General features: G+C 50.8%; 1 protein-coding gene across 7 annotated transcripts in view; it reads right to left on the bottom strand.

The window, feature by feature from the left end:
- LARP1 (La ribonucleoprotein 1, translational regulator) overlaps window positions 1–14672 on the bottom strand; it is a 109408-nt gene that overhangs the window by 41404 nt on the left and 53332 nt on the right. Inside the window, exon 1 of one of the 7 annotated variants that reach the window (XM_060144083.1) lies at window positions 11817–12680. The exons of 4 other annotated variants lie outside the window; for them this stretch is intronic. In XM_060144083.1, coding sequence (XP_060000066.1) covers window positions 11817–12255 — 439 coding nt within the window. In that variant the 5' untranslated portion in view covers window positions 12256–12680. Of the gene's footprint in view, window positions 1–11816; window positions 12681–14672 lie in introns of those variants that run through there. 2 more of the 7 variants (XM_060144090.1, XM_060144084.1) reach the window with 2 other exon arrangements.

Raw genomic sequence — 14672 nt, 5'->3', positions numbered from 1 at the left:
GCATCGGCAGGCGGACTCTCAACCACTGCGCCACCAGGGAAGCCCTGTAGACTTTCTAATGACAGCCATTCTGACTGATGATAGATACCTCACTGTAGTAGCCTAATCCTGAGCTAGGCACTAGGGATTCAGTGATGAGCACAGATACTGTCCTGCTTTCATTGGACAATCAAATGGGGAAGAGAACTATTTTGTTTTGTTTTGTTTTGTTGCGGTACGCAGGCCTCTCCCGTTGCGGAGCACAGGCTCCGGACGTGCAGGCTCAGCGGCCATGGCTCACGGGCCCAGCCGCTCCGCGGCATGTGGGATCTTCCCGGACCGGGGCACGAACCCGTGTCCTGCATCGGCAGGAGGACTCTCAACCACTGTGCCACCAGGGAAGCCCTCAACTGTTTTTGAGTGAAGGGTAATCAAACGCTGTCAGCAGGCTGAACTGGAATTGAGGCAGTAAAGGGAGTGGATACCCATTTGTAACTTCTACCTTTCAGGACAAAAGCTCCATCATGGCTTTTGTGTCTTATTTACCCCTGAATTCTGGAGCCTGATACGTAACAAGTACTCAAAAATTTCGGAATGAACAAATCTAGGAAAGTACTTTGCAGATTTACAGCTGCAGAGCCCTACAGGAAACTGCCATCCAAACTCTTTAAATACTATCACCATGTCAAGGAACCCAGTACCTCCTGTGGAGCTGAATCTGTCGGGGACACTACTGAAAGTTACTACTTGACCAGAGCCAAAACCTACTGACCCTCCACCTCCCACTTGCCATCAGAGCTTTAGCTGTAGGGCCACTTGAAGCAGATCTGTTCAAATGCTGTAGTTCAGAACAACCGGCATTTCCACCCACCCCAAGCTTTGATTCTCTGGGAAAAATAATCCTAGTTTCTTCAACCATCCCCTCCCTCTTCACAGTAAGGTGCATGCGTCCCAGTGAGCAGCCACCTCTTGTGTGTTCCTGATTTCCTGTCTCCCCCCCACACTCCCTAGAAGCAGCATCCAGCCTCCCACACCCAACCATGTCCAAACTCCACCCCTACACTCGGCTCCACTTTGGACAAAACCTAAACTAGGCTATTCCATCCAGATAATTGGCCCCTCTTTCTTGTATCACTGTAAAGATATATGAAGAACAGGAAAAGCGCAGACCTCCACTCCCCAAGCAAACCCAAAGCTGCAGAAAGATACCAAACATGGAGCAGGAAGGTTTCACTTCAAAGCACCTGAGGGGCTCCCTGGTGGCGCAGTGGTTAGGAATCCACCTGCCAATGCAGGGGACACGGGTTCGAGCCCTGGTCCGGGAAGATCCCACATGCCGTGGAGCAACTAAGCCCGTATGCCACAACTACTGAGTCTGCGCTCTACAGCCCGCGAGCCACAACTACTGAGCTCGCGAGCCACAACTACTGAAGCCCGCGCGCCTAGGGCCCGTGCTCCGCAACGAGAGAAGCCACCGCAATGAGAAGCCTGCGCGCCGTAACCAAGAGTAGCCCCCGCTCACCACAACTAGAGAAAGCCCGCATGCAGCAACAAAGACCCAACGCAGACAAAAATAAATAAAATAAAATTTTTTTAAAAAGCACCTGAGCTGTTCTCTCACAGACATTCTACCACTAGGGCACTCTCAAGTGCCACAATATGGGCTTCTCATGCAGGATTATAGCCCCAGTGATTCCTTAATTCCCCTTCACTATGGAGTTGTGTAACAGCCTAGGGCAGGGTAGGAAGAACTGGCTCTAAGTGACATGGGCGGCTTTCCTGTGTATGCTCAGGACCAAACAGCAGGGATAAGGGGCAGAGAGGACCCAGGAAGACACAGGAAGCCTGGCTTTAGCACTTGAGCTCTATTGGCAAATTGAAGACCTGGGTCAAATTCAAGACCTCGAAAGAAGAACCACCAAACACTCTTACGATTATCACTTATTATTTGCCAGGCTCTGGCTGAGCACTCCCCTTCCCCTAGCTCACACTCACAGTGATCCTACGACGTGGGTACTCCAGATGTAACTCCATTTTACTGAAGCCCAGAAGTTACCAACCTTTCCAAGGGCATTCACTTGGTAGGTGGCTTGGCTAACTCAAACTGGATGACTAACTCCAAAGTCGACATTCTACCACCCAATATGCTATTTCTTCCTCCAGAGGAAAACAAAATCGGAGTAAACCCAAGAGACACGGGTTCAAGTCTCAGCCTTGCTTTGAACTGACTGTGATCTTGAGCAACTATATTTCCTTTCTGGGCCTGAAGTACCTAACCTGTAAATCAATGGTTTAGATTCAATGACTTCTGGGGTCCCTTTCAGCTCTAAATACTCCTTCTCCTCTGAAAGGAGAGAAAGGAAATCCAAGCCCCTGAGGGCACAGCAATGGGAACAGAGTTGATAAACGGGCATTGGTCAGGGTAAGCCTGGCTCCCTAAAGCCCAGTATTCTCAGGAACTCACTACAGCAGCCCATCTATGGGCAAATGCAAACCCACTGTTAGCACAGGTATAAAAATGGCTGAATTCAGCTGAAGGGAGGTAGCTCTGATGGGAAGGAAACCTTGTGCACGTAGCTATCTCTGGAAAAGCCCACAGAGCCAAGCTGCAGAGAGGCTGGTGGCAGGCAGCCTAGATGTGGACCTAGAAGTCCCACCACATGGGTGCTTTCCCTGGTGGAGGTGGGGATTCCCGTACGGAAGCCTATCCCCCTACCAGGGCCGCCTCCTCTTTCCAGCTAAATGGCTGCAGCAGCGCAAGCAGGCTGGGGCTCTTGGCTTAAGCATGGACTCAGCCTAGGCCAGTCCATCAGCAATTGTGATTCTCCCAGGAACTGAAACGCATTCCAGATAATCTGGCCTTCTGAAAGGTCAGAGGAATCCCACACACTGGAGCTGCTCCCTACCCCTTAAGGATGACAGCTGATAACTGTCCTAGACATACACTTCAGGAAAGACTCGGAAGTCTGCTCCCTTTGTAATCCAGGAACCTTGCCCCAAAGGATCAGACAGGAAACCCCAAATCATCTATTCTTAACCTAAGAGGTTCTGCCACGTGGCAAAAGCAATCTTTCAAAAGCAAAAATCTGACCATGCCACTCCCTCACTTAAAATCTTCAAAAGCTCCCTACTGCCTTCCAGTTAAAATGAGAATTTATACTACTGCCACAGGGAGTTACTCAGTTCTCTGAACCTCATGGCCTTTCCTCAACCAAGACAGCTCTCTTTCCAGACCTTTTCTCAGATAAGTCCTACCTGTCCTTCCCATTTCAGGTTAGCCACTGCTTCCTCCAGAAGGACTTCTCTGACCTAGACTGAACTGGGTGCTCCCTGCTGCACTCCCAAAGAATCCCACAGCTTTCTTACACAGCACTTTCCATTATGGATTGTGAGTGTGTGTGTTCTTTGTCAACACAGATTTTTATTATTCACTGTGGTATTCCCCTATGCCAGACTCAAAATGTGAATGATGCTGTTAAAAGTACGAGATTCATTCATTCATTCATTAAATGTTCACTGAGCTGCCTACTATGTGCCAGGCATGCTTAGGTGCTGGGGATAAAGCAGTGGTCAAACACCAAAGACCCTCATCCAATGGTGATAAAAGCTAAGAAGAGGGCTTCCCTGGTGGCGCAATGGTTGAGAGTCCGCCTGCCGATGCAGGGGACACGGGTTCGTGCCCCGGTATGGGAAGATCCCACATGCCGCGGAGCGGCTGGGCCCGTGAGCCATGGCCGCTGAGCCTGCGCGGCCCACGTACTGCCAAAAAAAAAAAAAAAAAAAGCTAAGAAGAAAAATGAAGCAGGGTAAAGGGATGGGGATAGACAGTATGGGGTGCAGGCTTGCTATTTAATATAGGGTGGTACGGGAAGGCCTCTCCATCTCAATGAATGGAACAGGAACCTGAAGAAAGTGAGGGTGTGGCCCATGCGGCTATCTGGGGGAAGAGCATCGCAGAACAAAAGCCCTGAAGCAGGAGGGTGCACAACATGCTCCAGGAAAAGCAAGGACCAATGTTGTTGGAAGAGGAAAGTGGTAAAAGATGAAGTCAGAGCTGAAGGTCAGGGCAAGGGGACGTCTGGGGAGCCAGATCAAGAAGAAACGCTAAGGACTCTGAATTTTACTCCGCTATTGAAGCCATGAGAGGACTTTAAGCAGGAGTGACAGGAGACCAGTTCAGAGGTTCCTGCAACCTTCTAGCTGAGCAGTAATGGTATGTGGACCAGGCTGGCAGCCAAGGAGGTGGTAAAAAGAAAGCATTTAGCTTTGGTCACAGTTTTTTGGAGCCAAAAGGATGTAATGGTAAATTAGATGTGAGGTGACAGAGAAATAGAGGTGCCAAGAATGACCCCAAGGTTTTTAGTCTGAGCAATCAGAAGGACAGAGCTGCTTATTAATCTCTCCTGAGTCTCACTTTCCTCATCTGTGAAGTGGGGATAAAAAGAGCACCTGCTGAGCAGGTTACACAGGATAATTGCAATATCACTATTACTTATAGTGGGGTTATCAGGAGCTTCAGTAAGCTAGGGTATGTGGAAAGGAGAGCAAAAACCAGAGCTCAGGCGGACCATGCATCCAGATGGCTCCTGGTAACTGTGGGACTGAATTCAGTTCCTCTGAAAAGCTTAGAACTTCATTTTAAAGGAAGGAAGAGAAAAGGCTACCTGGAGTTGCTGGAATGTGTGTTCAGACGGGAAGGTGGTTACCACAACAAGCTTGGAGGGTTATTACAAAGTACCCTGTACACAGGCCTCCGATGGAGGGGCCATCTGGGTTTACCAATAGTACCTCAGATTGAGGCGGTAGAGCCCCTCACTGTATGTCAGATTTATGTGGCCGGCTTTACAAAATTCATCAGAAAAGCCCACATACCTCACCTTCCACACTGGCTTTGCCAGTCCAAAGGCACAGTCAAAGGAAAAGTGCCACATCAAGACTGTCCCTCTGATTCTGGGAAAGTCCCTCATGGAGATACCGTAGGCTATCTGCCACGAAAAATTGGCCAGTTGGCCCTGGTAACTATTACATAGCACTGCTTGACAATGAAGTTAACTCCAGATTATCCATCCTCACTTAGGAAAGGCACGGATAACCCCTCAGAATGGGTAATTACCTCAAACTACATATACGGTTGACCCTCAATAACGCGGGGTTAGGGCGCCAACCCCCAGCTCAGTGGAAGATCCATGTGTAACTTTATAGGTTGTGCGGGCTATCTGCTGTTCCTCCCTATCTGCGGTTCTGCATGAGCATGGACTCAACCAACAGTGGAGAGTGTAGGACTGAAGTATTTATGGAAAACAATCCACACGAGTGGACCCATGCACTCGTGTTGTTCAAGGGTCAACTGAACCTGGCTTTGGAATGCATCTTCTGGAAGCTAAACCACTTACATCTATCTGTGTGGGACATTTTAAGTCATGAACTGGGCTACCCCACAACGAGGTATCAATTTGATCCTCAAAACAACCTCAGCATAGGGGTTACTCCCATTCTGGGAACAAGAAAACCAGCATGTTCTGATTTAAATCCCATCACCTACCCCTGTGCTCCTTCACCTCGCTGTTTCCTGTGCTTTCATTAGCCAGTTATCAAAACTTATTTTCTTTCACAAACCCCCAGCAGGAAAACTGTCCTCTCTCCTGGCCACTCCCTTAGATCACTCTGGACGAGCCAGGGAGGTCTGTGAGCCCTCTGGAGGCCCCAACACCCTCATTACCCCCTTTTAGGTTGTCTGGGATTTTGCAAACAGGGGCACTCCCATCTGCCAAGCTCTGCGTGGTAAAGAGGTTTTTGTGGTTTCAGGTCCACTATTCCGCCTCCTCTCCCTGCCCGACTCCCACAGAGAGGGAAAGAGTGCTGAGTAACAGCTCTAAAATACTTACTCTAGCCTAGGTCCCACTGCAGACAGGGGCTGGGTCAGCCAAGAAAATCCCCCCTCCACTCCGCCCCCCAACCCTGGGAGGTTCAGAGTTCAGGACTGCTGAGACTGCCCCCTACCTGCCAAGGGCCTAGGACCACCTCCAAAGCACCTCTCCCTCCCTAACAGGCACTCATTTCCCGGTTAGGGTAAAACTCAAACTCCCTGCCCAGAACAGGGGGCAGGCAGCTGAAGGTTCCTGGAGAAGGCCTCCTTCCCTTCTCCCCTTCAGAGGGTGTCCTAATTGCGTGCTTTCTTCACAAGAGAAGAAAGTGATCTGAACTACAGGAAAAGAGCTTCAAGCCCTCGTTTACCAAGCCCAACCTAACAGTTATTTGCCAGAGGTGCACAATATAACCAGCTATGGAGTTTAAAACAAACAAAAAACAACCATAATGCCATTATCACCCTTGACAAATAATTCCTTAATATAATCTAAACTGATCAGTTATCCTCAATTGACACCAAAATTTCTTCTTATAGCCTGTTTGTTCGAATCAGGATTCAAACAAGATCCACACGAGGCATCTGACTAACGTCTCAACTCTTCATCCATAACAGTTCCCTCTTTTAAAAATGTTTATTTTTTTAACTGAACGTGATGTACAATATTATATGTTACAGGTAGATAATACAGTGAGTCATGATTTTTAAAGGTTCTACTCCATTTATAGTTATTATAAAATATTGGCTATATTCCCTGTGTTGTACAATACATCCTTGTAGCTTATTTTATACATAGTAGTTTATAACTCTTAACCCCCTACCCCAATATTGCCCCTCCCTCCTTCCCTCTCTCCCCACTGGTAACCACTAGTTTGTTCTCTATATCTGTGAATCTGTTTCTTTTTGTTATGTTCACTAGTTTGTTGTATTTTTTTGAACGCCACTTATTTATTGACAAGATAATCTGTCTTGTAGAATTTCTCACATTCAGAAATTGGATAACTGCTACCTCATGGTCAATCAATGCGTTCCTCTAACCTCACAGACCTATGGTTCTATTAGGTGTGGGTTCAATTTTTATTTGGTGGAGGCAATTTTTATAGACAGCACTGTGTACTTTCTATTACCACATTCATTGTAAGGCACTTAATGCCTGGTTGCTACACAGGTTGCTCTGATATGAACCCCCAAGCAATTGGCTCAGGTTCCTGAAGCCAGAAGAGTATCTCCAGCACTCACAGAACCTGGATTCAAAACTGGAGTTCTTAACCACTATGGCAGATACGAATATACACACTTAAAAAGCTTTGCTTTGTAAAAATTGGGAATTACTGTTGTACACCTGAAACTTACATAATAATAATAATAAAAGGCTCTGCTTTGGTTTCTTTTGTGGGGAAGGGGTTTATCGGAGAAAGTGTTTTTGATACTAAAAAAACTTTGAAGACATATTCCAATTCCCTCATTTTACAGATGAAGAAACACAGGTACAGAGAAAGTATGGGGGTTGCTAGTGTCCACAATGCTGGACACAAGCAGAATTACAAGTGAAATGAACACTACTAACAATGGTGATCATGTATTATAGCTAGCACTTATTAGATGCTCTGTACCTGGCATTAAGCTAAAGGTTATGCTAAACATCTTGATTTTCACGACCCTATGAAATAGTTACTACCATTACTCCCATTTTGAGGAGGAAGGAACAATGGTTTACAGAGGCTGAGTAATTTGCCCAAGATTGCACACCAAGTTAGAAGCAAAGCTGGGACTCAAAATTACAGACTGTGTAATTCCACCCAGTCCACTTCTAGTGGTGAGGAAGGAAGGAGCCAGGGTCTGAAGTAGCTCTGACACCGTGAGGTCTTCATGCAACGAAGACTGACTGATCCACATGGATGCCCCACAGAGTACAACCAGTTGTGGGGTTGGTGGGGGAGGGAAGATGGGAAAGGGCCCAAACCCAGGAAGAAAACTGAGACTGGGAGTGGAGGTTTATTTGGGGCCAGTTCAGTGTGGTGGCAGATTCCTGGGGTTGCCATGGGTTAGCTGGGATTATAACCCTTTTTTATTTTGTGTCACCAGTTAGCTGCACTTCAAAGAGACACAGAAAAAAATGATGCCCAGAATATAAATATTCAAGTCTCAGGCCCTGCCCCCGACTTTCCTCTAAAGAGAAATGAAGAAAAAGATCACAGTACTGGTGTTTTCTTACTACACAAAGTTAGAAGTGTCAGACAATCAACCCACTGATTCCCTGCTAGGGTTGCTGGAAGCTTGTGGGGATGATATGCTCTCAAGTCTCTACCCACTACATGTACACAAGCCACAGCAAATTTTTAGTTCAGTTAGGCTCACCTTTCCCCACAGCCCTGAGAGCACGTGAACACTCCGCCAAAAAGTAATCTTTACGAAAGGCAAATAAATTAAAACTTATTTTTAAAACATTCATCATAACACATTCCAAAGAAAAAACAGCCAATTACTTGGGTCATCAACCTTTAAGATTATCCATACCATGCCCTTCATGTCTGTGGATAAGCAAAAGCCCACTTTTAAGGAGACAGATCCCATATGTTTCAGGGAGTACTAATACAATGCCAGAAAAGGAAAGTACAACACTCTCCAACCCCCTCATTTTACAGGTGGAGAAAACAGAGACCCAGAAAAAGTCCCAGAAAATCCCACAGTTTCAGTCTCCCAGACATGGTACAACAGAAAACACATGCCAGGCACCAAGCTAAATACCTCACACATATCATCACAGTGAATGCTCACAACAGCCCCATGAGGCAGATACATAATTTAATTTCTAGAATACAAATGGAGAGGCTGCGGCACAGAATGGTTCAGTAGCCTGCAGGAGGCACAGCTAAGCAAGTGGTTGAGCTGGCATTTGAACCCATGCAGTTTTGGTCCCAGAACCTTTGCTATGTATCACTTCTTTTTTTTTTTTTTTAATTTATTTATTTATTTTTGGCTGTGTTGGGTCTTCGTTTCTGTGCGAGGGCTTTCTCCAGTTGCGGCGAGCGGAGGCCACTCTTCATCGCAGTGCGCGGGCCTCTCACTGTCACGGCCTCTCCCGTTGTGGAGCACAGGCTCCAGACGCGCAGGCTCAGTAGTTGTGGCTCACGGGCTTAGTTGCTCCGCGGCATGTGGGATCTTCCCAGACCAGGGCTCGAACCCGTGTCCCCTGCATTGGCAGGCAGATTCTTAACCACTGCGCCACCAGGGAAGCCCTCACTTCTTTAACTAAGACATCTTGCCTCTCTCATACTTAAAGAGTTGTGGCTAAGATAAAGAAAAAATATTTAATGTTTTCAAAATATTCTAGGGGAAGAAAATACAAAAAACCAAAATGCAAATCCCAAGATTTAAAACTACTAAGACACAGAAGCTTAAACCAGACCAGAGAACCCCGCAAGAAAGGGGGGATATAGCAAAACATCTTTTATTACTAGTTACTGCATGTGTCCCTTAAAGAACTAAAATACTAGCATCTGAGCCAAAAGGAGAGCTAAAAATAGGCATTTGCAGCAAGCTTTGGAAAGCTTTTGGCTTGCTTATGAGGCACCCAAAACATATGCATCACAGAACACAAAATTTCCCAAGACTACACTGTCATTCCATCGGTGTCTCATTTAAACTTGTCCAAGCTGTAAATAAAATCAGGGCTGGAAAAGGGCCTTAGTGATCCATGTAAACTTCAAAGAAAGTGCCACCATCTACCCTGACCACAAAATTCTCCCTCAAAAAGCATCCAAGCCCTAACAACTGGCTTAAACAGAAAAGCTACTGAATTCAGAGTTTGTCTGTCAAAGACTATTCTGCAAGTTCAAAACCAATGAGTAGACAAGACACTTTCTTACCTAACAAGAACAGAGTAAATCTACCGGACTCAGAATTTTGCTGTGGGCACTTAAAGCAAGTTGGCTTTTCTAAGAACTCAGAGGTAAAGGCGAGATGCCAGCCAAGCTGTCCTCTTCCAACGATCAATAACCCCAGTGATGCACCCTATCAAGGGCCCCTGGACTTGCACAAAATGCCAGCTCAAGCACCCAATACCACCTGATGTCATGCTGATGTAAAACCCACAAGGTAGGTTCACCATTAGCTAAGCAGCAGCAGCCAGCGTGAGTAGCCCCATTTAAACTTCTGAGGAGTGCTCTCTCCTGGGCATGATTATACCTCCTTGAGTTTAAAGAGGGGGGAAGGACCAAAGAGTGTCTTAAAGTTGCTATTCCTCCCTCTGTGGGTGGATCAGGAGGGATTTGCAAGAAAATGGAGGTTTCAGCACTGCCCTTTGCATAAGAGGGTTCTGGAAGGAACGGGGGGGAAGGGGAGGAGGGCAAAAGGAAGAGAACACGGTTTGAGGTACTATTAGTAAACGCCAAATGTCCCCTCCTCCAAATGAAGCAACCTTAAAAGAAATAAAAATTACAACATGCCATTTTCAGAATTCGCTGTTCTGGTTCCCCTAGGACTACAAGGGATTCTATTCCCTTGAATGTAAAGGCATTAAGCTTCCCTTTCCCCATTTTGATGGTTTAAACCAGTCAGCCTCAACCAGCGCTACAGAAGGGGAGGAGTTTTGAAAAACCAATACGGCTATGGCCACAGGCCATCATTCTAGCTCCAAGCGTGTTTTAACACCGAACCACTACAGAAAGACCCTGAACCGAAGAATCCAGCACCACTGTGCCTATACGCGCCGGCAAAGGGAGCAGGGCGGGCGCGCCCCCTACCAAAGCCGATGATCTATTTTTGGCAAAGGAAGGCCGAGCCGAACCTCCATATTCTGCACCGCCTCTCTCCCCCCAGCGCCACTGACAACGCTCTGCGGGGACTTCCCACCTTCCCCAAGAGGCCGGGTCCAAAAGGACCCAAAGCCGAGAAGGGAGAGGGAGGGCGCGCGGAGCGCCGGTCGGCAGTCACATGCCACTCGCCGCGCGGGGTGGCACCACGTTGTCCCGGCTGCGGAGGAATGCCGGGAAGGAGGAACGCGCACTCACACCCGCGCACACGCACACTCCTGGCCGCGCCGCCCGCCCGCACCCGCCTTCCACCCCGAGCGCCGAGGCGGGCCCCGAACGCCCAGGCCGAGCGGTCGCGAGCAGCCCGCGGGTCGGCGGCGCGGCGTAAGACGCCCAACTGTCACCCGCCCGCCCTCCCGGCCCTGCCACTCCCTCCCCCGCCGCCACACGCCCCTCGCGTCGCCGCATGCCCCCTTACTCGCCTCACATTTCCCCCTCACTGGATGCCCCGCACGCTCTCCATTCGGCTCCCTCTCAAGACGGAAGGTCCCCAGGATCAGGGAGGGAAAGCACCGAATTCAATGACACGTTGGGTTTCCTCTTCTCCCCATTCTGCCCGTAACCGACCCCTGAACCCATCGCCAATGGCCATTCTACCACCTAATACTATCTACTCGAGAACAAAACTTGTTAACTTTTAAATCCCGAATCTGTGTGGTCGGTATGAACTCATTGCCGGGCGTTTTGCTGCCTATGACATATACTTATTAAACATTTACAACATGGGGACGATCGCAACGCTACCAAAACGAGAAGCATGGGGCGGACTGGTAAGAGGGGGCTTCCCCAGGAAGGTTCAGGCTGGAAACCGTCTCTTACACTAACATGCGGTAGGGGGAGAGAGCCCTTTTCACCGAAACCAGCGCCCACCCTCTCCCCGCGAGGTAGGCCCGGACCACGCCGTTGCCCACTAACCGCTGCGGCCCAGGCGGTGGCCGCAGCCTCCCGGAGGCCGGGCCCTCTGGCAGGGGCAGGTTCCTGAGTGTGCTGGGGGACAGGGCACGGCGACCCGAATGAGCCAGGAGATAATAAAAAACAAAAACCCCGAGTCACCACGACCAGCGGCGGACCCCCGGGCCCTGGAGGCCGCTGGGGGAGGGGACGCCTATGTCCCCGGAAGAGGCCCCGGACCCAGGATACCAAACAGAAAGACCCACCTGGAGGAGACTGTCCGTTCACGGTGGCCAGGACCGGCGGCAACGCGTTCTTAGTCCACGGGTTCACCTTGGGCGGAGGGGCCTCCACGAAGTCTCGGCGCCCGGCGCCCGCGGCTCCGGCAGCTCCTCCGCCAGCGGCCGGCTCGCCGCCGCCGCCCTCCTCCCCGTCGCTGACGGCCGGGCCCTCGGCGCCAGGCGGCTGCGGCGGCCGCGGGCTCTCGCGCTCCAGCTGCCCTGTGCCCTCCTTGTGTGTCTTGGCGCAGGGCGGCCGAGGTCTCCGGGCGCCGCCGTCCGGCTCCCCCCCTCCGACGTCGTTCGCCCCGGGCTCGCCCTTGCCCTCGGACGACGGCGGCGGCTTCTTCCTCACCAACCCCCCGTGCTCTTCGGCCTGCAAGAGTGGGGCGCCCCCCGGCAGCAGCGGCTCCACCTGAGTGGCCATCTGCGCGCCCGCCCCCCCGGAGAAGCCGGGCGCGCCCGAGGCTGCCTCCCCCGCCTCGAACTTGGCTCTCCGAGCGCCCGCGACGCCTTCCTCCGGGGCGCTGGGCCCCAGTCCCGGCGGAGAAGGGTCGGGGTTCACGCTAGGCGCGGCTCCCCTCCGGGTCGGATGCAGCCGCCGTAGATCCAAGGCCCGCTGGCCGGGCGGGGGGGGGGACGAAGGCCCCCCACTATGCGGTCCAGGCCTCCTCGGCGCGCGTCCCCCCCCGCCCGTTCCTCGCAAGGCGTCCCCACCCCGAGCCTGGCAGGCTTCTCGTCCCGTCCCTCCCTCCCCCCCGCCGCCGGGGCGGCCCGGGCTTCCCGGCTCGGGGGCTGCAGCAATATGGACGGACGGGGGAGAGGCGCGGCGAGCCGAGCTGACCACGCGATCCGCGGCAGGCGGCGGGCGGGCGCGCGCCTCGCGACGCAGCGGGCAAGGGGAGGGGAAGGCGCAACGGGGCCGCGCCCGCCGGAGCGGGCAGTGGGCGACGGGAGGGCGAAGGCGGCGGGAGCGCGCGCGCAGGGCCTCGCAGCCCCGCCCCTTGCCCCGCCCCTCGCCTCCGATTCCTCGGCGCACCTCGGGGCTGGTGGGTGAGGGGTACTCAGACCTGACGGGGGCGAGCACGTGCCTGATGCAATTCGGGAGCGGGCGGGGGCAGCGAGCCGGGCAGGAGAGAAGGGATGGTAAAGAGGGGGAAGTGTCTTAAAGAGCCAGCGCGTGAGAGCGGCCGCAGGTGGAGCACATGGGAGTGGGCCACGCGGCCGGCCGGGCCTGCTCGCGCTCTTTAGGTTGGCTGCTCCAGATTCCGAGAAAGGAGCCATTAATGTCACCCTCCACTTACAGGATGATGGAGGTGGGTGCTAACGGCTCCCTGGCGTCCCGTGGGCCTGCCCCTTGCAGGCCCCGCCTGAGTGACCTTGGGCCAGCCGGCCTTACCTCCGCGGACTGTGCTCGGCTCCTCCCAGGCGGACCCGGCCGGGACACTGCCCGGAGTTGGTTTCGACGCCCGGCCTGGAAGGCGGGCCCTTAACCCTTGGGGGCATTGGGCGCCTACGAAAATGAACGGGAAATTACCAACAGACCCCAACCAGGCCAAGCTCCGAAACCGAGTATTTATGGGCAGAAAATTTTTTTCTCAAGTGGATTTCATTTACGAGGCTTGCTTGGGGCGGAGACGAAGAAATAAATGCCCGATTGGGACCCTGGAGAGAGATTTTATCCTGACCCTGGTTCTGCCCCTTACCAACTCTGCAGCAGCTGGGCCTCAGTTTCCCTAGTGTAAAATGAAGGAATGGTGTATGACAGGAGTTTCAAATTTTAGTACACATTCAATTAAATATTTACTGTAGGGGTTCTAGGAAACAGAGTTTGGAAATAAACCAGACTTATAATTTACATTCTAAGGTGGAGAAAGAGACAGTAAAACAACTTAAGTGATAAACAAGTGCTTGTCTCATAGGTTAGCCTAGATCAGCTACTTTGGATGATGAGGGAAAACCTTGAATGCAGATTCCAAAGCATTTGGAATCAGGCATGTCTGGGATTGGACCCAGAAATCTGCATGTCTAGCAAGACCCCTTGGGTGCTTGTGGTCCCACACTTCACTTGGAGAAGTCCTGGCCTCTGGCTGGCTGTGATCCCACCTGCTTAAGACATAACAGCCTAAAGTGTTAGCCATCTCCAAAAGAAGGATTAGAACACCCGACCTGCTGGATAGAGGATAAAGCTTATTAAAAGGCTTCCTGAAACTGCCCCCAAGGGGTGAGGCCAGTTGTAGGGTTGCTGTAACAAGGACTACTGGGGGAGGGGTGCTCCTGGGCACAGCCAGGCAATCTGATGTTTAATCCCAACTCTTCCCTAACATGGCCTCCACACCTTGGCCAGCTCGCAGCACTTCCCTGGGCCCTCCCTTCCCTGGTGGAAAAATGGGGGTAAATTAAGCTTGACTTGCTTCTACCGTCTCAGCTTTTGTGAGGAGTCAAGTGAGACAATGTCAGTCAAAATGCTGTGTATGTTATAGAGACTGAGGCCACTGCTTCAAAAGAGATACCAAGGAAGCTAATGATTAAAGGGATCTTGATGAATTAAAGCAGGATTCTTCATAATTACATTATATATACCCTTGATCAGAAGGTAAATTATTGTACATAGTCACCAGAATGCACTATTTTTTATTTTATTTATTGATAAATATTTCCTGAAGAGGATCCACATTAGAACCTCTCTGAACTTTTTAAAAGGGGACATAATGGTCATTGTTGGTCATTCTTTTCTATATTCCTTTTATTTTTTATTTTATTTATTTTTGGGGCTGCGTTGGGTCTTTGTTGCTGTGCACGGGCTTTCTCCAGTTGCGACGAGCGGGGGCTACTCTTTGTTGC

Source organism: Lagenorhynchus albirostris, chromosome 3, assembly GCF_949774975.1.
Source record: "Lagenorhynchus albirostris chromosome 3, mLagAlb1.1, whole genome shotgun sequence".
NCBI lineage: Eukaryota > Metazoa > Chordata > Mammalia > Artiodactyla > Delphinidae > Lagenorhynchus > Lagenorhynchus albirostris.
Note: the sequence above shows the minus strand (reverse complement) of the source record. Positions and strands in the feature narration are given on the sequence as shown.